At 36.7% G+C, this 27,577-nt stretch overlaps 1 protein-coding gene across 13 annotated transcripts in view; it reads left to right on the plus strand.

Annotated features, from left to right (window-relative positions):
* The window catches only part of Mycbp2 (MYC binding protein 2), a 237,284-nt gene that overhangs the window by 26,312 nt on the left and 183,395 nt on the right, over positions 1 to 27,577 (plus strand). For all 13 annotated transcript variants that reach the window (XM_057786001.1, XM_057786003.1, XM_057786002.1 and 10 more), the window contains exons 3-8: positions 4,664 to 4,879; positions 11,000 to 11,153; positions 20,529 to 20,725; positions 22,698 to 22,940; positions 23,155 to 23,226; positions 24,903 to 24,999. In XM_057786001.1, the coding sequence (XP_057641984.1) occupies positions 4,664 to 4,879; positions 11,000 to 11,153; positions 20,529 to 20,725; positions 22,698 to 22,940; positions 23,155 to 23,226; positions 24,903 to 24,999 (979 nt within the window). The remainder of the gene's footprint in view (positions 1 to 4,663; positions 4,880 to 10,999; positions 11,154 to 20,528; positions 20,726 to 22,697; positions 22,941 to 23,154; positions 23,227 to 24,902; positions 25,000 to 27,577) is intronic.

Here is a 27,577-nt window from a genome sequence, read left to right on the forward strand (position 1 = left end):
GCATATAACAAGCTGGCAGGAGCCTCAGCAGTGCAGCAGCAAGAGGAGGTATCCTGCCCTTCTAGAGGGCATTATTTAAAGGCCAAACCCAATAGTTACATTATCAGGGTGGGGTGTCCTGGTGAAAAGCAAGGGGTGTGTGCTGGCAGGTGATCCTATCTACAATGGTTGGAATGCTAGGAATTTCCTTTGGATGGTCTGTTCCTGGGTGGTGCCTTTGTAGTCTCAGTTCATGGTCTTTCTTGCAACCAGGTATTGCCTTTGGTAAAACTACTGAGACTCAGGCCTCTATAGAGCTTGTCTTGACTGGGTCCTACAGTATGTTTTGTTCCTTAGTGTGTGTTTCTTCACTTGAAGTGTGTTGACTGTGTTGCTGGCCTGCTCTGCTATTGTGTTGACAGGGAATGCCTACTGGTGTTGGAGTCTGGGATGAGTTGGGATTAGGGAGATTTGGGAGAAAGTCTTTGTGATTTCCCGGGGAGAGGAAAGGGAGATGGCAGTGGGTTTCCTACTACACATGAGGATGAGATTGGATCGGAGGGAATGGAGAGAAAAGAGGTCTTTTGACAGCCTGCCTTGTTTTCTGACAGGTGTGGTCTGTTGGTTAGAAGGAGTGCCTGCTACAGTTGGGGGTTGGGATAAAGTAACTAAGTGGGAGTAGGGAGGTTAGAACGTGATAGACTGTGGGACCTACAGGAGATGTGGGCAAGGGAAAGGAAGGTTGTACCTGGTATTCTGTTGTAGTGCTTGGGGCAAGACTAGGGAGTTGGATTTGGAGGGGTGGAGAGATAAGTGAGTTAGCTTATTTTTATACCTGAAGATGAGACTGTACTTGCTTTTTTTTTTTTTAAATGAAGCTTTAGAAGAACAAGTATTTTATTAACCCAGTAGATTAGTATATTCTTTATATGGTTCATATATGTTGTTCCCTAAAAGTGTTCTACATTAAAGTTGTAGAAATTATATTTTTTAGAGTTTATCCAAAGATTTACAGTTTTATCTGATACCTTTAGGCATATTGTCTGTTTCTAGTTAATTTTTATTTTGAGTGTTAACCTTCATTTTTTTCTCATTATTATCTAATTGATCTGCCTTCACTTGTTAAAATAAATGTTAAAATGTTAAAATGGTTTTATTTATTTAGTTTCCCCATTGAGTTATCTTGTAAAAGAGCCAGTTAACCATATTTATTTTGGGTATAATTTTGGAATATGTTTTGTTTAGTTGATCTACATGTGTGTCTTTATGTCAATACCATATCTAGTTTTATTTTCTAAGTCTTAAATCGAGTAGTAGTATGTTTTCTAAGATTTTGTCTTTTTTCTAAAATTTCTGTAGCTATTTCCAGATGTTAAATACACACCCCCAATCTCAAAGAGACTTGATCCCCAGGTTGACACTCTTAGACAGTGGTAGAACTTTTGAGAAGTGAATATTACTGAGAGGTCCTTAGACCCCTGGAGATCTGCCCATTCAAGTGTATTATGGGGCCTTGGCTTCATTATCTTTATCTTTTTGGCTTCCCAATCATGGGTGAAGCTGCCATGCACTGCCATGGTACACAGCCTTGTCACTGGTCCAAAAGCAAGGGTAGTAAATGCTCATAGAACAGAACTTGACAACTGTGACAAAGTAAACCCCTTCCATTTATAAGTTGATTATGTGGTAGTTTGGCTAAAACAGCTGCTTTCTGTCCTTTATATTTCTGTGTAACTATTACGGCGATCCTTGTTAATTTTTTATTAAAAATCTTAATAATTTTATTGGTGTTACATTGAGTCTATAGGCTTAGTGAGATTTGTTATTTTAATAATGTACGATTCTTCAATCATGTTACCATGACTAGATACAGAACAGTTCCATCCTAGGAGTTCTTTGCTGTTCGTTATAGCTGTACATGTCACTGTCTTCTTGGCTTCTGACAGCTACAGATCTGTTTTTCGTTGCAAAGTCTTACTATTTCAAGAATATTACTTTAATGTGCTAGTATATAAACTTACAGAATTGAGTTTTTTTTTTTTAAAAATTGATGTAATTTCTTAGAGTTCGTCCAACTTGTCACACATATTAATACTTCATTTCTCTTCTGTTGCTGATTAGTCATATTCCATTCAGGAAAAAGACATCTGGGTTTTTAGTTTGGAGCTAATTTTGAATAAATCTATGAAAATTAACTTGCTGGTTTCTGTGTGAACTTAAGTTTTTTTGTTTGTTTTTATTCTTGTTTACTGACAAATGAAATGACTGGATTACTTTATAGGTACATGTTTAGTTTTATAAGAGATGCATTTTTTCTTTTCCAGAGTGGCCATATCATTATTACTTACTGACTAGCATTGTAATTGCATGTGTCTTTTCCCACTTTTCAAGGTTGATGCTATTGGTAATTTTAGAAATTCTTTTATTTTTATTTAAATAACATTTGTTTTTTTCATTTATTTTATATACCAGTTTCTCCCCTCCTCTCCTTCTGTGCCTTTGAGTTGGATTTCTTCTTCTTCTAGACATATTCTTAGGTTGGTCTTTTCATGGTGTCTCAGATTTCTTAGATATTTTGTATTAAGAATTTATTGAATTTACCATTTTTTTTTAATGATGGATCTATTTCCTCTATCATATCCTCAACATGTGAGATTCTCTTACCTCTGTTGGTCATGCTTGCATCTGTAGTTCCTATTTGCTTACTCAGATTTTCCATTTCCAGAATTCCCTTGGTTTTTGATTTATTACCTCAATTTCAATTTTCAAGTTTTGTTTCCTTCACCTGTTTTTTTGTTTTTCTTGACTTTCTTTAAGGGATTTATTGATTTCTTCCAATTTTTTGTTTGTCTTTTTCTCAATTTCTTTAAAGGAATTTCTCATTTTCTCTTTAAAGACCTCTAATCATCTTCATAAAGCTATCTTAAAGGACGCTATCTTCTGCTTCATTTGCATTGGGATGTTCAGTTCTCTTGCTGTTGCTGAGCCACTAGGTTCTGGTGGTTGCCATATTGGTCTTGATGTTGTTGAATATATTTTTACACTGTTGTCTACCCATCTTTTCTTCTAATTGCTGCAGGTGGTGCTTGTGTCTCTAGGTACTGCTGCTCTTGCGGGGGATGTTTGGCCGTGGGGAGGGTGAAGGGTTCAGTGGGTTTGGGTGACAGAGTGAGTCTGTAGGTTACAGTGTCCAAGGGTTGGAAACAGTGGTAGAGCAGCCAGCCAGCAAGACTCTTACCTGCTAGCTGGCTCGATTTTAGAGATTCTGATAGCTTGTACTATATCTTATTTTCATTTACTTCTTGCCTAAGGTCTAATGACATTGATGCTGTGTTTATGTATTTATAAACTTCTTCTGTGTCTTCAGTGTTATATCTATTCATCTCCATTCACGATTTACTTATTGAACTCTATTTTGTTTTACTGTTGAGTTGTGAGAATACTGTATACATTCTGATACTTACTAGTCTTTTGTAAATAGACTTTTGTAAATAGAGATGTTTTTCTCATCAGAAACTTCAGGTATATTTTTTTTAAAATGGCATTGATTTTGTGTGGATTAGTGTTTGCCTGCAGGTATGTATGTGGGTGCTGGAAATCAAACCCAGGTCCTCTACAAAAGCAGGAAGTGTTCTTAATCACTGAGCCAACTTACTCACCAGCCCCCAACAGTACTTTTGTTCATTCTTCATATATGGATGTTGCTTATTTTATACTTTGTATACTGTTATTTTGCTATACCTGACTATTATTTCTAGGAGACGTTTTTTGAAAATTGTCTACATGGCTCAGGAAATAAAGACATTGCTAAAAGATTCTTTTCTTCTTAGCCATTTTTATCAGGTTATTGCATTAGGAAATAACAACACTGACTTGAATTCCCAAGAGTGTTTGCCATGTTTACAATCTTGGGAGCAAGGCAATTAGTCTGTTTCCCTATCTGTTAGAGTATGTCATAGTTAGCCTTTGTCTAGTTGAGAAAATACCTTTTCCGTTACTACTTTGCTGTGCCTTAAAAAAGAAAATGTATATAGGTACATTGAGCTTTTGTCAATTTTTTTTTTATCATTTTTATTTATTGTATCTTAAGTTTACTACTTTATTCCATTTTGTTCTTTTGGAGAACTACACTGCATTTCTATCATATAAACATTGTTTCTGGGTTAAATACCAGTCATGTATTACTTTCAATATATTGCTAATATAATTGTTTGATTTTTTAATAGTTTGAAAATTACCTTCCCAAGTTACATACTGATTTAACTTTAACATATTTCATGTTTAGAGAGATATTATCTTTTGCCCTTTCCCAATTCTTTGTTTGTTTGATTTTTGGTTTTTTTGGTTTTTTGAGACAGGGTTTCTCTGTAGCCTTGGAACCTGTCTTGGAACTAGCTCTTGTAGACCAGGCTGGCCTTGAACTCACAGAGATCTGCCTGCCTCTGCCTCCCGAGTGCTGGGATTGAAGGTGTGTGCCACCACTACCTGTCATTCCAGTTCTTTATAGAAGGAAGTCATTTTCAGACTACATATTTTGATACTTTAAATATAATTATTTTTATTTAAGAAAATTTGTTTTATTTATGCAGGATATGAAAGTCAGTTTAATCTGTCTATACATTTTTATTTACAATGAAATGATATCTGAAAAAGTTGAGCAGAAATGTTCTCTTTTATATTTCAGTCTGAAAACTTGGAGAATACCGTAATTATACCAGATATCAAACTTCATAGCAATCCCTCTGCCTTCAATATTTACTGTAATGTACGGCATTGCGTTTTGGAGTGGCAGAAAAAGGAAACATCATTGGCAGCTGCATCCAAGAACTCTGTACAGAGTGGAGAATCAGATAGTGATGAGGAAGAGGAATCTAAAGAGCCCCCTATCAAGCTGCCAAAGGTAAGCACTGAATTCGATTTAGATCCATTACATACAAGTGTTCTGGTTATTATACACATATATATGTTCCTGAGATCCCTTGCTTTTTCTAAAATTGTATTTCTAAAAATAACATGGCTTATGGATAAAAATAGGATTGAGGTAGTCCAGGAAAGCTCTGTGGGACTTGTAAACTAGCTCACAAAGTTGGTAACTGGTGACTCAGTGAGATGTCCACGGTAAGCACTCAGTGAGGTCAGTGTGTTGTGGCTTGCTAAGGGCTGTTAGTGTACAAAAGCAGTAGCATGGATATACTTGTGTGGAGCAGGGAACAGTGGCAGATGGAAGAGGAGCACTGAGCTGGTGACCTCCCAATTTGATGAGCATAAAAGGAAGGTACAATCTGTTGCAAACCAAGAGCTAGAGGTGTACCCCATTGAGAGCAAGCCCTAGAAACAGGCATATATTTAAGTTTTTCTTGAAATAGAACTAGAAAGGTTCCTTAGCAGCAGCTAAGTTCAAAGCTTTCTTTTCTTAAGTCTGTTTAATCTTGTAACTGTACACTTGCTATTCTGCTCACCTGACCTAGGGGAAAAATCAGATGAGAAACAGTTCAGTCCATACTGTTGTGTTGTTGTTTCCTATTACCAGAAACATATAGACTATTTCATAGTTTAGCTGAACAAACTATTCTTAATGTACTTTGTACTAAGTATTGGTTTACTTCATGACTAATTTTATCACACAGGATGTATGTGTGTGTGTTTACATTCAGTATAAAAGATACAGTCTTTCTTTTCTTCCATCCTTCTCTCCCGCTCTTTTGTTTTTGTTTTTTTCTTTTATAATGATGAGGATCAAATCCAGTCTCTTGTAATCCAACACCATTGCTGTCCATGAGTCACGTCATCAGCCTCAGAGTTACTATAGTGTTCCTAACAAAGGGGAAAAATTCAAACATTTTAACATGATACCTCAATGTGTGATTCATGTGTTTTGCTTTCTTATAAAGTAACTTAAAAGTGATTACTTTATCAAAAATTATCCATACACTATTAAATTTGTGCTTTAAAACTGTCCTGAAAACTTATTTACATCCCCACACCAGTACATAAGGTATCTTTTTAACTAGTTTTTGCATGGAATGCCTTACGTGAGCTATCAGGACAGGTGGAGCTCGTGTCTCGGGCTGGCATGGTTCGTGGTGACTTTTCCTAAGTATGCATTGTTCTTGACTGTGCTGTTGGGTTCATCACCCCCTAGTCAGCAGATGACTTGCTTTCTGTTTCATAAGAGTGAAGGCTCTGTGTGACCTTCCTTGCTTCTTGACCAGCCTTTTTACAATGTCTTTGTGTCTTTCTTTTTTCCTTTTCCCTGGTGTCTTTAACTGTAACTGCTCTCCCAGCATCTTCTTATAACCGAAAATGAATATGCATTATCTTTTCCCTCCTGAAGGTGTAGACCATGGTCTCTTAATTGTGAGTTCTTCTGCTTAGTTAGGGAGGCTTTATAAAAAAAAGTAGGATAACCCCCAGAGACTTTGTGTTGTATACTTTTTGTAAAAGTGATGCGCTATTGGGGGAAGATCACACTGCATCGTGGTAACCATGGTGATGAAATTCAGTACTGGGAGTGAAATCAAAAGTTTAGAGAAATCTTTCATATGAGAATACAGATGTTGAATAATATACCAACAGCTAGATTAGAAAATGTTACACAATTAGAAAAAATATATTATTAGGCTGTTTTAAAACATTAGAATAAGTGAGCAATGGAGAAAGACTCAGACATTTTGTACATTTTCATAGCATAATTAACAGGATTTAAAGGAAATCTTTAAAAAAATCCTGAAGTAATAAATCCACCATATGTACTTATTTTCTGGAAACAGGGAATAATGATTAAAAACCACAGTTATTAAGCCAAATTAATTAAGCTGAAACACTATTAAAATTACTAGCTATTTAATACTAGGTAACTGGGTGTCTCTGCTTTATTATCTATAAATTGAGAGTATTATGTACCTCATAGGGTTGCAGTTAGGATTAAGTGAGTTAATGATGTTGAGTGCTTAAGAGAACAGTACCCAGTATATATCAAGTCTTCAGTAAATGAGAACTGTAGTTAGAAGTGTCAGGTTAGGGCCAAACAATAGAATGTATATAGGTATATTTGATTTTTTGGTACTTCCCTATGTATCCTGTAATTTAGCAATAAATACTTCAGATTGCAAGGAAGTAGAACTTCCAGAAACTCAATGTGATCCTATAATGAAAGAGATGTGAAGACAGAGGAAGCAGTAGTTAGATGTCTATTTGTGGTAACCACAGTGCCTCACGGGCAATGCCATGAGTGGGGAGTGAGCATTTCAGGTGATGAGCCTCGGCAGCCCTTGGTATCACCTTGGGGCAGACACAATGGAAGACTGGGCCTGCATGCTGAGGATTTGAAGGCAGATTTTCTTTCTCCCCCTTTCTTCCTAGATGTTGTGCTCTTCCTGTTATGAGGCTTGAGGCTTTCTCTTTTCTTCTCATCTGAGATTACTTTCTCTCCTACTATTTCTTTCATCTGTTTATGGCAGGTTTTGTATTATTAAGCAGTCTTACAATCAGTTGTAATGCTTACATAACTTTAAAAAAACTCAAACAGAAATGAGATACATATTTATGTCATTACAAAGCAAAGTACATTGTCTGCCTTTTCTGATTGTTTCTATAAAGCAAATAGTAGTAGTACTTACAAATGATAAAAATATTAAACTTAAAAGGGAAGAAGTGGAAGAGACGGCATGAGAGGGAGAAGAGGTGGAGAGGGAGAAAAAGAAGAATTTGCTTATCGGGATATGGATGTCTACACTGCTATTCTGTGTCACATGATGAGCCATGGCTCGCTATGAACAGTCTTCCTCCCTGCTTTTCACACCCAGAGGGAAAGCGTTCTTTCAACTTTTCAAGGATAATTTGTTCATTCAAACTGTGTTCTTGATTTAGCACTCCTCATTTCTTATTAATTGTTTTTGACTTGTGTCTGTGCAGAGAGACTTCTCAAATCTGCATTCTATTTGGTATCTCTCCTTAGAGTTTTAGCCATGAACCAGATGTCTCCCTTCTGCTTTAAAATCAGAATGGGGGGGGGAGAGGGAGGGAGTTAGGGGAAGTGTGTGTGTGTGTGTGTGTGAAAGAGAGAGAGAGAGAGAGAGATTGAGCATTAAATTTCATCATCGTTCTAGCCAGACAATAAATAATCTCCCTCCAGTCTTTCCTTTTCCCATAGATGGTTGATATTGCCACCCAAAAACTTTGAGAGTATGCTCATTGTCAGCTGATTACTAAATGTTACATTGTGAATATGAAATGTTACCTGAGGCTTACTGTACTATTGCGGAAGGTTCTGCAAACTGTAGGAGGTGGAGTTCACCTGGAGGAAGGGGGTCACTGGAGGCTACCTCCTCTTCGTGGGTGAACAGATATGTCCTTTACATGCTTTCAGTGCTGTATTCTACTCCAGCACATGGAACCAACCAATCGTGGACCGAACCCTCTGAAGCCATGAACCAAAATAAATTCCTTCAAGTTTTTCCTGGGTTATTGTTTTTTCACAGCTGTGCAACTAATTCTTATCAATTCTACTTCTAAAACAATTCTTGTATAAAGGGATTGTCACACAGCATTCCCAGCCATCATCAACACTTGTTAAAAGTGCAACAACTGCCTGCCTCTCTCTTCCTTCACCCCTTCAGTTAATTTGCCTGAGGAAGATCTGAGTAACTTATAGTCTGATGGTCGTCTTTTTACTTAAACTCTTGAGTAGGTTTTACTCAGAAGACAACTGAATGAGCTGACACATAAAGCCCTTACCCCAGTGCTGTGTCTTTACCCATGCAGTCTACTGTATCTAGCACATTCTGTAATTTTCACGGCATTAGAAAACTTATTGATTGATTTGTTTGTTGTCTGTACTAGAGAATACTTTCTTGAGGAAAGGGAACATATCTCAACCCTTTTTTCTCACAACCTAATGCACGATTGCCTACAAATTCAGAACGAATTTACTTATTTAAGAACTAAATAAATTAGCCAACTTAAGAGTATATTTTTAAATAAATATGCAGCTAAACTAGCTTTAAGCATGTTGAGATAGGAAACAGGAATCCCACTAGAAAATTATATGCCTCTAAAACTTCTTTATTTCAATGAGGAAACATCATATAAATGATTCCCATCCCTTAATTCCAATTCCAAAGAATCCTTGAATTATGAAAATTATAAAATGTCGTAACCATAATTATTAATAGAGTAAGTTTATAAGTTAATATAATTAATTGTAATAGAATATTGTAGTCTTCTATTGCTTGAGAAAAGAGATGCACACTTTTATTTTCTCTAATTATATAGGCACATGGAAATCATCTTTTCGTTTTCTAGTCCATTCCAACAAAATAAACTAAAACAGATAAAAAAAATTTATAGAAGTGCTTAATGAGTTGAAATTCTCTGCATAAACTTGGGTAAATTTAACTGTAGTCAAGACTAGGATTTTAGATAACTTCTGTGAAGACAATCCTATTACTTACTTTGACTTCTTAGTTGTATTTATGCCCTAAAGAAACCTTACAAATGACAGAACTTTGGGATTTGTCTGCAGTTTCATCCTTGTCTGAAAAAAAAAATCAACTGTTTCTGAATTACAGTAATTTTTGCACACAGGTGAGTAGTTAGAGGAATAATAATTGTATCTCCATATTTGCTCAGCACTGAGCTAAGCACAGATGTTCCTTGTCCATAGTTGGATACAGTTTAGTTAGAAAATGAAAATACATGTTGTCAGTTGTACTAAATGTGAAGAAGGACGCTGAAAAAGAAATCCCACACTAGCTCAGAATTGAGTATAATAAAAGGTTATTTATTTAGGGGTGGATTCACAGATCACAATCCTCTGCTGGAACAGGGAACAACAACCGAATCCAGCAGCTAGGAAAGAGGCCAGGCGCTAGCTTTACATTGGCATGTACAGTATAAGAGGCCACGCCCAAGGGGACGGGTAACTTAAAGGCTACTGGAGGTAGGAATTCTTACAGCATAAATGTATAAATACCATAACAGAAGTTGGTGTTGGTCAGGGATATGTGCACAGCTCACTTGCCCACTTAGATTACAAGCTCTCAGAAAACAGGGTCCAGTCTATCTCCTTAAGTCTTCTAGTGAGCTGCAATAAACAAGGGTTTAGAATGGTGCATCTATGCAACATATACATTAATGTAAAAGCCCCATCAGAAAGAATATTATCTTATTGTTTTGGGCATAGAATTATTGTTTGAGGTGTTTCTATGACTTTGTCTTATTTTTTCTTTATTATTCATTATTAATTCTTAATGTCCCTTCTGTATGCACATAATTTACCACATCCTGAAGTTATATCTGGTTCTCAAAATATGTTGGCTAAGAAATAGGATTTTATTGTCTAGTGTTTTATTAATCTTCCAAAGTTACCATAGCAGCTCATTGTAACTTTTCTCTTATAATCTATAACTAAGGATTTACACTCCTTTTGCTAAAGGGGGTCAGGGATTTCTTGTCCCATTGAGGACTATTATCATTAAACTAAAATATCAAGTGATATTTTTGCTGAATAGCCTTCCAGTTCCTTTCATGATCATCATGCCCAAAGGAAGGGAATACTGCCTGTAAGTAATAATTTTGCAATTATACCATCATGGGAAGGATTGAGATGAAATTAGTTTTAAAAGTCACCTTTGCTGTGTGTGTTATGTTGTCTTTATGTTTGGCTCTAAGTACTGTAACAAAACTAGTTGCATATAACCAAATGTATTTTAAATTAACAGAGCCTATTTCTTCTGTGTGGATGTCATCTGTTCCAGTTTACAAGGTGTTTCACTATGTCTTGCTATGACTTCACTGTGTCCAAACCAATATTTAAGTAATGTGACTAGTTCTTGCTTTGTATATAGCTACGTGGTTTTCAAAATCGTCATGTTAAATCAGGAAAAAAGTGCTTTTTTTTCGTTTTTCCATTTAAATATGACTCTTTATTTAGTGTTGAGATAACTTGCAAAAACTAGACTATAGAAAGTATTATTCACTTACATGTTAGGAAGTGTAATTTTATTTTCATATTAAACAGATCATTGAGGTTGGGCTTTGTGAAGTCTTTGAACTGATCAAGGAGACTCGATTTTCTCATCCATCCCTGTGTTTGAGGAGCCTCCAAGCCTTGTTGAATGTGCTTCAAGGCCAGCAGCCAGAAGGCCTCCAATCAGAGCCACCAGAGGTCCTAGGTAAGATCTTATGCCTTTAGTGAAACACTTAAATTAAACCACTTCTCTTAGGAAATATGCATAAGAACAAGAAATGCAACATTTGATTGAGTATAGAAAAACAGGAATTTAACTTTGCTGTTCTTTGTTGTGTTTTACTAGAGTTATAGTCTAAAGAGTTTTGGTTTATGCGGAGTCGAATCTTGGTTGTTATAGCAATAGGGGGAAACAAACCACAAATTCCCCAAGATGACAGAATAACACCAAACCTCTAAAATCCCCATTAACTCAAATCCCGGGGTCCAAATAGCAGATGCTTATCTTTCCTACTCACTTGTTACTCTAGAGGAGTTTAAATCATAGCCTGTGGGCAGTAAGTGACACAGACCCCAATGGTACAATTAACTTTTAAAGAGAAGATATTTCTTTTGTATTCTTCAAGCCTCTGACATAGTAGCAAGTTTCCTTACATAAAGATGTTAACTTTTCTTATTCTATTTAAGTTTTAGCATTACTTGCTTTTCATGTTAAGGACCTAGGCTCAGCATATAACCACATAAGAAAGACAGGAACTTTGTGCAGACTGATAGAAATGTAGGTGAAGCATACCCTTTAGCTGGCTTATTGTTTTTCTCTGATGCTAAACCATGGATATCCTGTCAGTCTAGAATTTTCTAGATCATTTTATTCATACAGGAAAATACCCCTAAAACAATAGAAATATGATTCTCAAAAGCAGCATGTATCTAAGTCATCTTTGACCCAAGATTACTGAATCAGCTTTTTCTGAACTTAAAGCCGTTGCCCACTGAAAGCCTGAATACGTGTCAATGGTGTGATGAACATATTTTAATTTGCCAAATTCTGCAAAGTGGAACACATCCATCTGCCAGATTTCATTCCTTTGGGTGCCCTTTGGATTAGCCCCTGCAGGCAGTGGCGTTTGGTTATAGAAAGAGCAAGTAGGGCATTTCTTTACAATCTCCTTAGCTTGTTGCCATGTAATAGAAAACTCTTTCTTCAAACCTTTGCTATTAACATGATGTTTTTTATGAAATTCAGAGGCTTGTAGCACACTACCAATCAATAATTGATCAATTTCTGCATTACCTTGTGCTAGAGGACCTGGCAGACCCGTATGGGATCGGATGTGTGTTATGTACATAGGGCAAAGCCTGTTCTTAATCAAATCTTGCACCTGGATAAACAAAGAGCTGTTAGTTCTTTATCATCAGGTATAAATTCAGCAGTTTCAATATGTAAAATAACTCTTTCTGCATATTGTGAATCAGTAACTATATTAATAGGTTCTTTAAAATCCCTTAGCACCATAAGAATGGCATATAATTCTGCCTTCTAGACAGAATCATAAGGACTTTGTTCCACCTTACCCAAATCTTCTGATTTGTAACCTGCCTTCCCTGATTTATTGGCATCAGTATAGAACGTACGGGCTCCAGTTATTGGAGCATCACGGACGATTCGAGGAAGGATCCAAGAAGTTCTCTTTATGAAGTTAAGCCTCTTGCTTTTTGGATAATTGTTATTAATGTCTCCCAAAAAATTAGCACAAGCTCTTTGCCATGGTTCATTATCTTCCCATAATTTCTTTAGTTCATCAGCAGTGAAAGGCACTATAATTTCTGCTGGGTCTATGCCTGCTAGTTGACGAAGTCTCAACTTGCCTTTTATAATTAACTCAGAGACTTTTTCCACATAAATTTTCAGTTTCTTACTTGGTTTATGTGGTAAAAAGATCCATTCCAAGATAATATCATCTCTCTGCATTAAAATTCCTGTAGGGGAAATTTTTGATGGTAGTATGACAAGAATACAGTCGAGCTCTGGATTTACCCTGTCCACATGTGCCTGTTGTAATTTTTACTCAATCATCGTCAGTTCCTTTTCTGCTTCAGCTGTTAATTCTCTGGGACTGTTTAAATCTTTGTCACCATCCAAGGTTTTGTTCCAATGAATTATTAGATCAGGTGTTATCCCAATAGCTGGTCGTAGACTGGAAATGTCCCCTAACAGTCTTTGAAAGTCATTAAGAGTCCGTAGGTGATCTCTCCAAATTTGTGCCTTTTGTATCTTAATTTTTTGTAAACCTATTTTATAACCTAAATAATTAACAGTATCTCCCTTCTGAATCTTTTCAGGAGCAATTTGTAATCCCCATTTAGGTAAAAGTATTTTTATTTCTTCAAACAGTCTGTTCAAGGTATCCATGTTTGAATCGGATAACAAAATGTCGTCCATATAATGATATACTATCGATTTTGGAAATTTCTTGCGTATTATTTGCAATGGTTGATTCATAAAATATTGGCACAGGGAGGGGATATTTAACATACCCTGGTGGAGGACGGCCCAGTGGTACCTCCTCGAAGGTTGAGAATTATTATAAGTAGGCACTGTGAAGGCAAATTTTTCTCTATCTTCTTTTTGTAAAGGTATAGTGAAAAAACAATCCTTTAAATCAATAACTATGAGAGGCCATCCTTTTGGCAATAAAGAGGGCAAAGGATTTCCAGATTGCAGAGGGCCCATAGGTTGAATAACCTTGTTGATAGCCCTGAGATCTGTCACCATTCTCCATTTACCTGATTTTTTCTTAGCCACACATACAGGAGAATTCCAAGGACTGGTAGATTCTTCTATATGTCCAGCATCTAATTGCTCTTGTACCAACTGTTCTAAAGCCTCTAACTTTTCCTCAGCTAAAGGCCATTGCTTTGTCCATATTGGTTTCTCAGTCAACCATTTTAGAGGCAAGGCTGTTGGTATCTCTGAAGGGACGTCAAATGCTTGTTCTTGTACAGCCCGAATGGCCAGTTTTCTCCGTTTGTAATATCTTTTAATATTATCCCCAGAAATATAGGCTCTAGAAGTAGCAGGAATGTTAATTTGGGTATTCCATTGTTGTAATAGGTCACGACCCCATAAATTCATTGCAATATTGGCTACATATGGCCTTAATTTTCCTATTTGTCCCTCTAGTCCTATACATTCAACCCATCTTGTGCTCTGCCTTACTCGAGATAGGGTTCCAATTCCCAGGAGTTGAACATTTACATTCTGAAGAGGCCAATACGGATGCCAAGATTCTGGGGTAATGATACTTACATCCGCACCTGTGTCCAGCAGGCCAGTAATGAAATGCCATTTACACACACTCTTAGCTTTGGTTTTTGATCATTTATAGAAGTTTGCAAAAACACACGGAATTCATCTTTCTGATCATTATTGCTTGTAACAGTAGGCATGGGGCTTCCTAATTGTTCTGACGAGGCACGTTCTCTGCAGTAACTGGAAATGACTGAACCATGTTTGCCATGGGGGCCTGTGAGGCCCCCCCTCTCACGTTTCCCGTCTGTATCAGGTTGCCTTGTCTGTCTCTTGTAGACCTGCATTCATTCGTCCAATGTCTGCCTTTTCCACATCTTCTACATAAACCTGAAGGCTGAGTCCTCCTATTCTGTTATTTCTAGAAGATGCATTATTATTATTTCTGAAAATCCGTTGTCTACAATTCCTTTTCATATGACCCATTTTGCCACAATTAAAACATTTGGTATTCTGATGTCTCCTTTTATTATTGGAAATTGCTTCTTCTACCCATGCTTCAGTGCCATAGTCAAATGTATCAACATTCACTGTATGCAAGACCCATTCTTCCAATGGCGCTGATCTGAGCTTTAAAGGTCCCAAAATCCTTTTGCATTCCACATTTGCATTTTCATAAGTCAAAGACTCGATCATTATACGTCTTGCTTCTGGGTCAGATATCCCTATTTGTACAGCTTTAGTTAGTCTTTGTAAAAAGTCACTAAAGGGTTCTCTCTGACCTTGTTTAACTCTGACAAATGATTCCATTCTCTGTCCTGGGTCTTGCACCCTGTCCCAAGCCCTTAAGGCTGCTGTAGTACACATGGAGAGTATGTTTTCATCCAAATTAGCTTGTTCCTGAGGGTCAGAAAAGAGCCCCTCTCCTAGAATTTGATCTAGGGAAATCTCAATTCCCTTTGCTCTTTCCTGCTGTTCTAAAAGTCTAGCCTCTTGCCTGAATAAGCATTTCCATTTCAATTGCGGTCCACTCTCAAGTACAGCAGAGCTCAGCTGTAACCAGTCAGAGGGCGTGACTTTGTTTGTTGTGGCCCAAGATCTTAGCATCTCTTCAACAAAAGAGACATTCATCCCAAAAGTCATTACAGCCTGTTTACTTTCTTTGAGATCATTCATAGGGATAGGTTCCCATGTATCTTCCTTGATGACCCTAGGATTTCTGGAACCAACCAATTTCTCTGTTGTTACTACTGGAAAGGCAGGTAGAGCTGTAGGTAGAGCTTTGTGGGAATTGTCCCGGAGAGATTTACCCACAGATGTAGTTAAAATTTGCCTTTCTACCCCTTGCTCTTCTTCATCAGAATTTAGAAATTCCTCAATCTTTTCAATTCTATTCACCATTGCCTTCTGCAATGTCTGAATCTCCTGTCCAGAATTATGTTCTAACGCCTTCATTGAGGATTCTAAAGTATGAAGTTTGTCCATTAGAGATAACATCTCATCTTTGGACATAATTTTTATAGCATAAACCGTGCCTTCTTGTATAGACAATCTTTCCGCCAATCTGTCATAAGCTTTAGACAAAATCCGATTGTCACATTCAGCAGTTTTGTTTCTCTCAGTTAATGTTTCAGTTCCTACAGAAAGGGACTGAAGCTTACGATCCAAATCAGCTGTTCCCTCTTCCATAGTAATGAATTTCTCCTTAATATCAGCCTGTACCTCTTCTAAATTTTGTTCAGCTTGTCGAGTTGTGTTAAACAAAGATCTGTTCTCTGCCTGGAGAACTTCAAACTGATTTTTGAGAAGATTGTTGTCATTCTCAATTGTTTTTAAGCGTTCAACCTCGTCTTGTAAAGACTTTATCATATTTCTATTATCAAACCATATAGTACCAAGGAAAACTACGAATCCCAGAAAGATCCATATCTGTGGACTGACAGACACTTCTTGTAAAATCTCCCACATAGTACAATTGAAAAGGCTGTTAAAGTCTTGAATGGTAATGTTTTCAGACATTTTTCTTATTTATGAAAGAAAATTATTTACCTGTAATGACGTTTTCCTGCCTGTGGTGGTGAAAGAAATGCACCTGTGTCCACGTGGTCTAAGCCAGAGCCGGTCTGAAACAATTAATTCAAAACAAAAATATTGTACTGCCTGAGAAGTTAGATTGGTCACGGACGGGGTCACTTTGCTGCTGTGGTGGCTTTTGCTTCAAAACCGCAGGTGCTTCCGTTAATTCAGGCAGTGTGGCTTAGCCAAGCCAAGCAGGGAGCGGTTAACTGCTCTGGCCTGAGTAAGTCTGAAAGAAGGGGCCCACCGTAGGCGTAAGTAAGGGGCTGAGTGGGGGTCGCGTGGCCTGGAGTGGGGGAAGGGAAAGCAAGCAGGGAGCGCGCTGTGAAAGCTAGCAGGCTATGCTGGCCCAATTGCACTTCCTGAGCTCCGGTAACTAACTTGCTCGCAAAGGCTGGGAAAGATGGAGCTTGCGCCCCCCCCCCCCCCCGTGTCGGGGCAAAATAGCCCGACGTTGGACGCCAAAATGTAACAACATAAATGAATACAGACAGATTATAAAAATATATACAGCTAATGAGGAAATAGACTTACAGGACCACAGGTTCCCGTAGAGAACATGAAAGCAGAGAAAAAGGGTTCCTGGGATTATGCCGGGCAGATTTATCAGTAAACATTAGCCCGAGGCAAACACGCCCCCAATGGGTGGGGCTTATCCCTACACAGGTGTGGGGTTTTTCATTCAGTATATTTAAGCTGGGACCAAACATTGTTAATTTGAATAAGTTTCTGTGCGATACTGTTACTGATGGCCTGGGGACAACATTGTTGACTGAATTAGATTTTGATTCCATATTGTCTGTATCTGGCTTTACTCACTTTTTCCCCCTTATTTAATTCTTTTTTTTTTCTTCCTTTTTCCTTTTAAGGCACAGCCCTTCTGTGTAGCCCAGATTGGCCTTAAACTTCATTCCTCCTTCTCTGGCTTCCCAACTACTAGAATTAATAGATGTCTACAACTATGCCCTACCAAAATATTTGGATTTTATTAGATCCACATTTTAAGAACCTAATTATATGTCAGAGCTTCCTTTGTTTGTCACATATAGTAGTTTAATTTTTGATTTTAACTTTGTTTTATTTTATGGAGGAGGGACGACATCCTGAAAAAACTGAAGACAGCATATACCTCTCTCCCCAGCGTAAGGCACTTAACTGGCTACCAAACAAAAGTTAGCACAGGTTAAGAACCACTTTACCAGTTCGCTGTACAGTAGCATCAGTAATCCTGTTAATATTGTGTATTTAATGTGATTTGATAAATTCATCTACAGCCCTTTCACTCCATGCTTCTACCACCACTTTTTTCATCCAAATTTCTGTGCTCTTTTTTCAAAGCCCACTTAGTCCACTTAGTGTTTCCATTATGTGCATGGATGTAGGGTCATGTAGTGGAGCCTAGATACCTTATTGAGGCTGCATCCTCGAGAAAACTGACTCTCCCTCCCAGCGTCAGTCATCAACAGCTCCTTATCTAAGGGAGGGATTAGGAGATTTTTCTTCTGTTTTTCTATTTAGTTTAATATTAAATATATATTTTAACTATTTAAATTTAATAGATTTTTCTTTGCTTGTGCCTTAGTTACTTTTTAGTGCTTTGATAAGACACCATGAGTGGGAAAGTATTTATTTGGGTTAGTCCATAAGAATCATGACCCAGAGCATGGCAGCAGGCAGGCAGGCAGGTATGGCCCTGGAACAGTATCTGAAAGTTTAAAATCTTGATCCATACAAGATACAGGGCAGAAGAGCTAACTGGGAATGGCATTGGCTTTTGAAACCTCATAGCTTGTCCCCAGTGACACAGCTTCTTCAACAAGGCCATACCTCTTAATCATTCCGAAACAGTTCCAACAACTGGGGACCAGGCATTAAAATATATGAGCCTGTGGAGGCTATTCTCATTCAAAGTACAGCAGTTTGGTATTAAGAAAGTATTATAATCTTTCTTTTGTTGTTGACATTGGCATCAAGTGATTGTACATATATGTAATTACAAATGTAGACAGATAGCATGGAGTGAGTAGAACTCTGAGAGTCACTTCCTTAAAGATACGACATCAGTAAGAATGAATAAGAAGTAATGATGATAAGTGATGATGACATAAGTAAGAAAGAGTAAGGAGTGAACCAGATTATAAGTATCTAAGGCAGAGAGAACAGCATCCAGTAAGGCTCTGAGATGGGGAAAAAAATGACTGAAGCAAGTTTTGTAAGCCTAGAATATAGTGAACAGAAGGAAAGCCTCATAGGAAGGAAGAAGTGAAGAAGAGGGAGGGACTCTGTGGAGCTATATGTACATGTTTATATGGTTTGTTACAGTGCTGCGAAATATAGAAAGTTATTCTCTACCTCATTACCCATTCTAAAAAATATTTTCCTTGGGGATGGAGAGATGACTCAGTGGTTAAGAGTTAATAGTCCTCCTACAATGGGCCAAAATTTGTTTCCCAGAACCCATACAAGGGAGTCTACAACCTCTTGTAACTCCAGTTCTAGGGGATCCAGTTCTCTCTTGTGGCCTCCACAGGCATCTACATTCACATGTGCATACACACATATATAGACACACACAATTAAAAATAAATAAATCATTAAAAATAATTTATCATTGGACTGATGAGATGGCTCAGCTGGTAAAGCTCTTGCCACACAAACTTAAAAGCCTGAATTAGATCCCCAGGACACACACAGAAGGAAAGAAGTGACTCCTGAAAATTGTCTTGTGACCTCCACATGAGCACCATGGCATGCACACATATGTACACACTCACACACACAGAGAGAGTTTAAAATTAGAAATAACAAAAATAATTTATTGCAAAAATACTTATTTAAATTATTAACAATTTTCTTCATCTTAAATCTAACATTTTAAGGACAACAACATTTCTTTGTCTTGTTTGACAGTATACTTTTCCAACTTAGAGTGTGTCCATATGCAGGAAGACTTCTTTATTTGGTGAATGACTGAAAGATTGAATACTGAAGCATAATTTCTAGAGGGAGGATGAGTGGGGAGACAGCTAAAGAAGGTAAAGAAGAAATGATGATATTTTAGAGGAAAGAGAGGGAATGATAGATAGAAAAGACAAGTAAGAAGAAACAGCAAAGAAAATCACAAAGGAGAGGAAGGAAAGAGGACAGAATTAACAAAAGATTGAGCGTATTTTAAGCAGGAAACTAGATTTTTTATTTGAAAAATCTGTGTCTATAAATATATGAAAAGGAATGGTAAAAGTTAATTTATTAACCTTTTTTGTTTTTCTGTTAGCTCAGTTAGCCACTGGTAGTACATACCATGGATTGGGATGATATGGTAAGATAAAGAAAATTGAAGAATTAATTAAGAAGAAAATACACAGCTTCATTTGGAATTAGGAAGGTGAAGAATTGATGAGAAATGATCACTAGATGTCTTTGAATTACTGAATGAATACAAAAATCTTCCAGTTTTCAGAGAACTACCTTCTTCCTTCCTATTCCCCTCTATCCTGCCAGGGTTTTCTGTCAGTCTGACTTGTCTTTTCAGTGTCTCTGCTGTTTCACTTTCTAAGAGTTTTCAGTTCCTCTTTTTCTCTCTGCTGAAGAAATGCCCAGGCAGTATTTGATTCTGTCTTGGGTGGTGTTGAGGTGCCTGGTGTGGTAACAGAATAAGCATGTGTTCTCTTTTCAACTCTGTCACTAAATAGCTTTATGAATAAGGGAAAATCTTTTCATCTGCCTTGGTCTCAGTTGCATTACCCATTAAAGGAAGAAGATACTTGTCCTGTGACCTTGGATAGTTCTTTAAGATAAATTAGTTATATACCCCTTTATTACTTTGAGATGTTATTATGTTAATTATAAAGTTTTATATTAAAGTTATAGCATTTCCTTATTTTTTGTAAATATGCTCTTGTGGTCCAAATAGAAGTGCATACTCTTTGTACTTTGAAATACTGTGAGTAGTCCCCACCTGAAGGACAAGGTTGTTGAAAGATAAACTGTGACTTTAAGGGTGAGTTTCTTGTGTAGGCAAGATTGTTTTGTAAGGCCTTAGACCATTTTTATTACTTCAGTTACAAAAGTAAGGGATAAAACTAAATGTTTTCTAATCCCTTGTTATATAAATGCTTTGATTGTGGAGTGGGTTGACTAAACAAAAGCTACTACAAAATAATAGTTCGAGATGCCTTAAATTTTATATATAGTGAAATATATATATTTCTCTGCAACTCAAATGAGTATAACTGAATCTTGTTTTATCCACAGAGTCTCTCTTCCAGCTCCTTTTGGAGATTACTGTTCGGAGTACTGGGGTGAACGACAGCACAGGACAGTCCCTCACAGCACTCTCCTGTGCTTGCCTCTTTAGTCTGGTAGCTTCTTGGGGAGAAACCGGAAGGACACTCCAGGCCATCTCTGCTATACTAACCAACAATGGGAGTCATGCTTGCCAAACTATCCAGGTATTAAGAAATTTAGAAGGTGCCAAATTGCACTTTTCTTCATTCTGTCAGTAGAAATTCTCTAAATTTTTAAGTTATTTAATATTTTGGTCTCTCTATGGCTGATGTACAAATAATGCACATCGTTTGATTTAAGCTGCATGCGTGTTTAATTCTGTGTCATGAAAATAGCAAATGGATTTTGAAAAAAATTCCAAATATTTAAACTATGATTAATGAATACAATATAAGACGTCGTCACATTAGGAAAATAATGAAATTTAACTCAAGGAGGTAAAAATTAAAATAACTACAATTAGAAAATTGAAGGGGGGTTAAATAGTGGTAGTATGGTTGAAGATGCAAATAGTGAGCTAAAGATAAAAGTGAAAGAAATTATATAGAATCCAGCAGAAAAAGAGGAAACAAGAACCATGGATAGAGAATAAGAAAGGGAGTGTATAATAAAACAGTGTGTTACCATATAGAAGAATGAAAATAGACCCATATCTATCATCATGCACAAAGCTCAAGTCCAAATGGATCAAAGACCTCAATATGTAAGCCAACCACACTGAACCTCATAGAAGAGAAAGTGGGAAGTACACTTGAATGCATTGGCACAGGAGACCACCTCCTAAATATAACCCCAGTAGCACAGACACCGAGAGAAACAATTAATAAATGGGACCTCCTGAAACTGAGAAGCTTCTGTAAAGCAAAGAACACAGTCAACAAGACAAAATGGCAGCCTACAGAATTGGAAAAGATCTTCACCAACCCCACATCAGACAGGGATCTGATCTCTAAAATATACAAAAAACTCAAGAAATTGGTGATCAAAAGAACAAATAATCCAATAAAAAATGGAATATAGAGCTAAACATAGAAGTTTCAACAGAGGAATTTAAAATAGCTGAAAGACACTTAAGGAAATGCTCAATATCCTTAGCCATCAGAGAAAAGCAAATCCAAACAACTCCAAGATTCCATTTTACACCTGTAAGAATGGCCAAGATGAAAAACACTGATGACAGTTTATGCTGGAGAGGTTGTAGGGTAAAGGGAACACTCCTGCCTTGCTGGTGGGAGTACAAGCTGGATATCAGTATGGCTATTTCTCAGACAATTAGGAAACAACCTTCCTCAAGATCCTGCAATACCACTTTTGGGTATATATCCAAATGATGCTTAATTGTACCACAAGGACATGTGCTCAGTTATGTTCATAGCAGCATTGTTTGTCATAACTAGAACCTGGAAACATCCTAAATGCTCCTCGACTGAAGAATGGATAAGGAAAATGTGGTACATTTATACAATGGAGTACTACACAGCAGAAAAAAATAATGACATCTTGAATTTTGCAGTCGGATGGATCTAGAAAACATCATTTGAGTCTGGTAACCCAGACCCAGAAAGACAAATATCATATGTACTCACTCACTCATAAGTGGCTTTTAGACATAAAGCAAAGAAAGTCAGCCTACAAATCACAACCCTGGAGAACCTAGACAACAATGAGGACCCTAAGAGAGACATACGTGGATCTAATCTACATGAGCAGTAGAAAAAGACAAGATCTCCTAAGTAAATTAGGACATGGGGACCATTGGGAGAGGGTTGAATGTGAGGGGAGAGGCGAGGAGGGGAGCAGAGAAAAATGTAGAGCTCAATAAAATCAATAAAACAAACAAAGAATACAGAGTATGTTACCATGGTCTGATTTCCACAGAGTAATGATAGATAGTAAAGACAGAGAACAAGGCATCCTAGCCAAGACTTTATAGAAGGAAGGGACAGAATCCTTAAAGAAGTCCCGTTTGCTTGAGGGTCACTTCTTATAGATGAACTTTTAGTTTGTACCTTTGCAAGCCTGCCAAACATGCATCAGTCTTTATAACTTGTTTTGTCATAAATAATATCTTTATCGTGCCTGTTTTGGGTTTGAAAGCAATTTAAATTGTCTTTTGATTTCTTTTCTTTTGAATAGGTGCCAACAATACTAAATTCACTACAGAGAAGTGTACAGGCAGTTTTGGTTGGAAAGATTCAAATCCAGGACTGGTTTAGCAATGGCATTAAGAAAGCAGCTCTAATGCACAAATGGCCATTAAAAGAAGTATCTGTTGATGAAGATGACCAGTGTTTGCTTCAGAATGATGGATTTTTTCTTTACCTCTTATGCAAGGATGGATTATACAAAATAGGCTCTGGATACAGTGGAACAGTTAGGGTAATGTAATTCTGTACAGGTCTTGATTATAACAGTAATAGCCATAGCTCAGTAATTGAGTTATATTCTGTTTCTAAACCCTTTAGTACTAATTTTGGTTTTTACTTGAAAATTATAATTGAAATGCATATATTAAATATTATTCATATATTTTATTATTTTATTGTTTTTTAATTATTAATCTATACTTAGATAAATTTTTGTTATTTTACAGGGCCATATATATAATTCTACATCCCGTATCAGAAACAGAAAAGAGAAAAAATCCTGGTTAGGGTATGCCCAGGTAGGAAAATATCCTTAATAAATTAAATTAACTTCCCTTTTAAAACATATGTTTTGTGCTCGTTGAATGAATTTATAAAGGAATGGTGTATTTTTATTAATATGGCTAGGTAATGGTGCAGAGCAGGGTAAGGAGTGTAAACTCAGATTCATAGGTACTACAACTACAATCCTGGCTCTGCTTTAGTAGCTGAGTGACTAAAGGAAAATCAGTTTACTTAGCTCTGTTGTTTACTACCTTCAGAGGAGGAATTGAAAATACCTCCTTTGGAGTTCTCCTTTAAGCAAATCCGGAGCTAAGAATCAAAGACCACCTTTTGCATTAGCAAATCTGAATTGAAAATGAATAAGTGACTTCTGAAACCAAATTAGGACTCCTTGCCATAAACTCTTGCATTCTATGTCTAGATCCTGTGTGCTAGCAAACACTTTTTAGGGGACAGCACTTGCTAGAGATGCATGCAAAAACTCACCCCATGGCGCTTTCTGAATGCTGTGGTCTCTTCTGCAGTCAGCACTGTCGGTCTGTTCTTACTGTTTTAGCACAGGATATAGGCACTCCTCCTCTCATGAAGAAAAGTAAATGAAAGATGGAGAGAAAGAGTCAGAAATATGTAATTCTGTTGTTTCCCTGTCTGTAAGACAAAGTCCAGTTTCCTTTGGGAAGGATAAAGAGTAAAGTTTTCCCTATACTTCATGACTTCTTGAGCTAACAGAATCTGCTGTCAGCATAAAATGATAAAAGGACATTTGAAAGTACTTTGAAAACTAAAGTACTTACAACGTGACAACTTTGTCACGTTGCCTTAGTTAATGTTCAGTTGCTGTGAATAGACATCATGACCAAGGCAACTTATCAAGAAAAACATTTAATTAGGGTTTCCTTCCAGTTTCACAGGGCTAGTACATGACAGTCATGGTGGGACGGTGCTGAAGCAATTAGCTGAGAGCTCACATCTGATCCTCAAGTTGCAGGCTGACAGAGTGAGAGTGAGAGAAGAGGGGAAATGAGGGAGAAAGAGAGGAAGGGAAGGAGGGAGAGTGAGGGAGGGAGGGAAGGAGAGATAGGTAGAGTAGGCTTTTGAAAACCTAAAGCCTACCCCCAATGACACACTTCCTCCAAGAAGGCCATACCTGCTAATCTTTACCAAATAGTTCCACTAACTGGAGGCCAAGCATTTAAACATGAGCCTATAGGGAACATTCTCATTCAAACCGCATGTGAAGAATTATTCTGCTATATCAATTATTGAGGTATTTTGAAAATTTATATTAAAGTGATTATCTTTTAAAACCCAGTGTGCCCAAACATGTGCCTCATTAATTTATACTTATGTTTTATCTAGGAAATAATATGGCCAGTGTATTAGTTTTAAGAGTTAGAATTTATTATGTATGTGTGGTGTGTGTGCGCTCATGCAAGTGTTTGTGATATATGGGTGTGTATACATATGGCACGTGCTTGTAAAGGCCAGAGGTTGACCTTAAGTTTTTCCTTAGTTGCCTTCCATCTAAAATAGAGTCCTGTTCCTAAATTTTAATCGTTTCTACCCCTTAGATAGCTTTATTAATTTATTGTGCATCAACAAAATATACATAGCCATGCAACTGCTTTTTCTCTTTGTAATGAAGACATATCTTAAAATATATATACATATATAATATTTTTATTTCCAGGGTTATTTATTATATCGAGATGTGAATAACCACAGTATGACAGCCATAAGAATAAGTCCTGAAACACTGGAACAAGATGGTACTGTAGTGTTACCAGGTATGTTTTATCTAACCATATTTTTCTTCATAAGTAGTTTTAAGAAACATGCATGCTAGGATATTTAAACATGTAAATGGTAATTAACAAAGAATATCCCTTGCTTAAAAATGAATTCTTACGTATTGTGATATGTAAAACATTTTACAACCTACAATAAATGAATACATTTGAAGGTACTAGACATCAGAAACAAAGTGAAATGAGGTTTAATATTTATTTCCAAATTCATACCCATCTACATGCTTTAACATCCTACCCTTACCCATCAAGACTTTATTTGCTCACTTAGCAGGGTAATGTTATTTTGTTGCTTTTACTAGAACCACTACTTTAATGCTCACATTGCTCGGTACTAGAGGAATTTTGGTTATTTATCACCTTAACAGTGCACTAGGGGTCTCCTCTGTCTTCAAGGACTTGCAGTGATAGTGCTGAAGGTGGTCAGGAAACTGAACATTCCATCGTGCACACTTCTTACTACGGCTCTGATACACAGACTTGGGGCACAGTCCAATTAGTTCATGCAGTTATACTACGTGCTGTCTGAGTTCTGAGGCACTAGGTAAATGTACAAATATTCTTTGTTGGAAACTCTTTAAATTTGCTTATACTATTGCTACTTTCTAAAGTTGGTCACATTAAAATCTTAATATTCAGTGTATTTGTTAACCTCATGGCAAACATTCAAATATTCCTAAGTATTTGATCTCTTAAAAATGTGAGATTTATTTTTTAAAAAAGAACACATTGAGAGAGATAACTGATTATCGTCTGTTTGTCAAGTTTTAAGGCATTATTATAGCTTCATTAGCAAATGATTTGAACTTTTATATTATTGCATTTTCCCAAAGTAATATATAGACACCATCGTAGGACAAATGAAACATTTCATGTCTGTGTAAGGGGCCTCACAAAATCATCCTGTAATAGCTCTTTTCAGAGTCCACTTTTTGTTTTTGAATATGACTTGGGTTGTGTCATTTGTTTAATAATAACAAATTAAGAAATGTTTTTAAGTATCAGCATATATTTGTTGCACAAAACAATGGTCTCCTTAGGACATTTTTATACATGTATGTCATATACTTTAACTGTATTTCTACCCCCAGTTCCAGTTTCCCTATATCGTTCTCCTCTTCTGCCTTCTTTTTCTTTCTTTCTTTCTTTCTTTCTTTCTTTCTTTCTTTCTTTCTTTCTTTCTTTCTTTCTTTCTTTCCTTCCTTCCTTCCTTCCTTCCTTCCTTCCTTCCTTCCTTCCTTCCTTCCTTCCTTCCTTCCTTCCTTCTCTCTTTCTCCCTTTCTCTCTCTCTCTCTCTCTCTCTCTCTCTCTCTCTCTTTCTTTTCTTCCTTTTTTTTTTTTTGGACAAGGTCTCACTATGCAGCTTTGACTGGCCTGACCTGAAACTTGTGTAGACCAGGAGGCTGGCCTTGAAATCATTGAGATCCACCTGTTTCTGAGTGCTGGCATTAAAGGCATGTATTTATCATGCTCGACTGATCTGAAAAATATTTTTTATAAAAATGTATATTCCCATAAAACTGATAAGCATATGTATATAGTCATAAAAATGATCATATTCTACATGTTTTTTTTTAACTTACCCTTTCACTTATTATGAATTTTTTTTTCAGGTCTTAAACTTTTGCAGCATCATTTTATTATTGCAAATTATGTTTTATTGATTACTATATATTGAAATGGAAGTCCCAATTTTCTTTCTTTGTCTTTTCTTTTTGTTTTGGGGGGGGTTGTTACAAAAATTACAATGGGGAGATCATCTTTTCTCTCGTCTCTGTACCATTTATTTTAGGATGATGTCATAGAGGAAAAGTTCTTTATTGACAAAACATGTTCTCCTAAGTAGATTGGTACAAAAGAGTAACTTCTGCCCATTTCATTCATAAAGACTGTAACTAAAAGGAAAACTTAAAAATAACTACCTAAAAGGGTGTTTTTTAATTCACCATATTTAAAATTGATTTGTCAATGTCTTTATTCAGTTTAAATTCTGCATCATTTAACATAAATGCAAATTTTAACCATACAAGTGTGGCTTTCTGTGTTTCATAAATATGTGCTGTGCTCACAGTGAAGAACAAATCAAACTTTGGGAGAATAGTCCCAGATTGTGTGTCTTCCAAGCTTGCAGATGTTGCTTGATATATTCCTGAAGATGCTGCCTTAAAATATTACACAGTGGATAAAGAAGGGATCAAGAGAAAATCTTGATATGACCTTACAAGAAGACTCAGCCCTCAAGTCTGAAGAAGCATGTTATCATTTGCTCATTTCTTTGGCATGGAATGCATTTTCTTCAATAAAGCCATTTGCTTTCCTCCCTGGAAGGGACAACTCTTCTCTCTAGCCTTTCATCACGAAGAGCAGTAGTAAACTGGCAGATTTGTAGGTGCTAATGGATGCCGTGTTTAGAGTGAACATAAACTGATAATTCATCCAGTTTCATGTTCTAGTTAGTCTTATAGCTATTTCACTGCAGGGTGGATGAACAGCCCTTGTTGAATGACATTGTATTCTTTATATTTCAATTTTCTTTCAGATTGTGTTCTTATGTCAT

This window comes from Chionomys nivalis, chromosome 12 (assembly GCF_950005125.1).
Source record: "Chionomys nivalis chromosome 12, mChiNiv1.1, whole genome shotgun sequence".
In the NCBI taxonomy this organism is placed as follows: Eukaryota; Metazoa; Chordata; class Mammalia; order Rodentia; family Cricetidae; genus Chionomys; species Chionomys nivalis.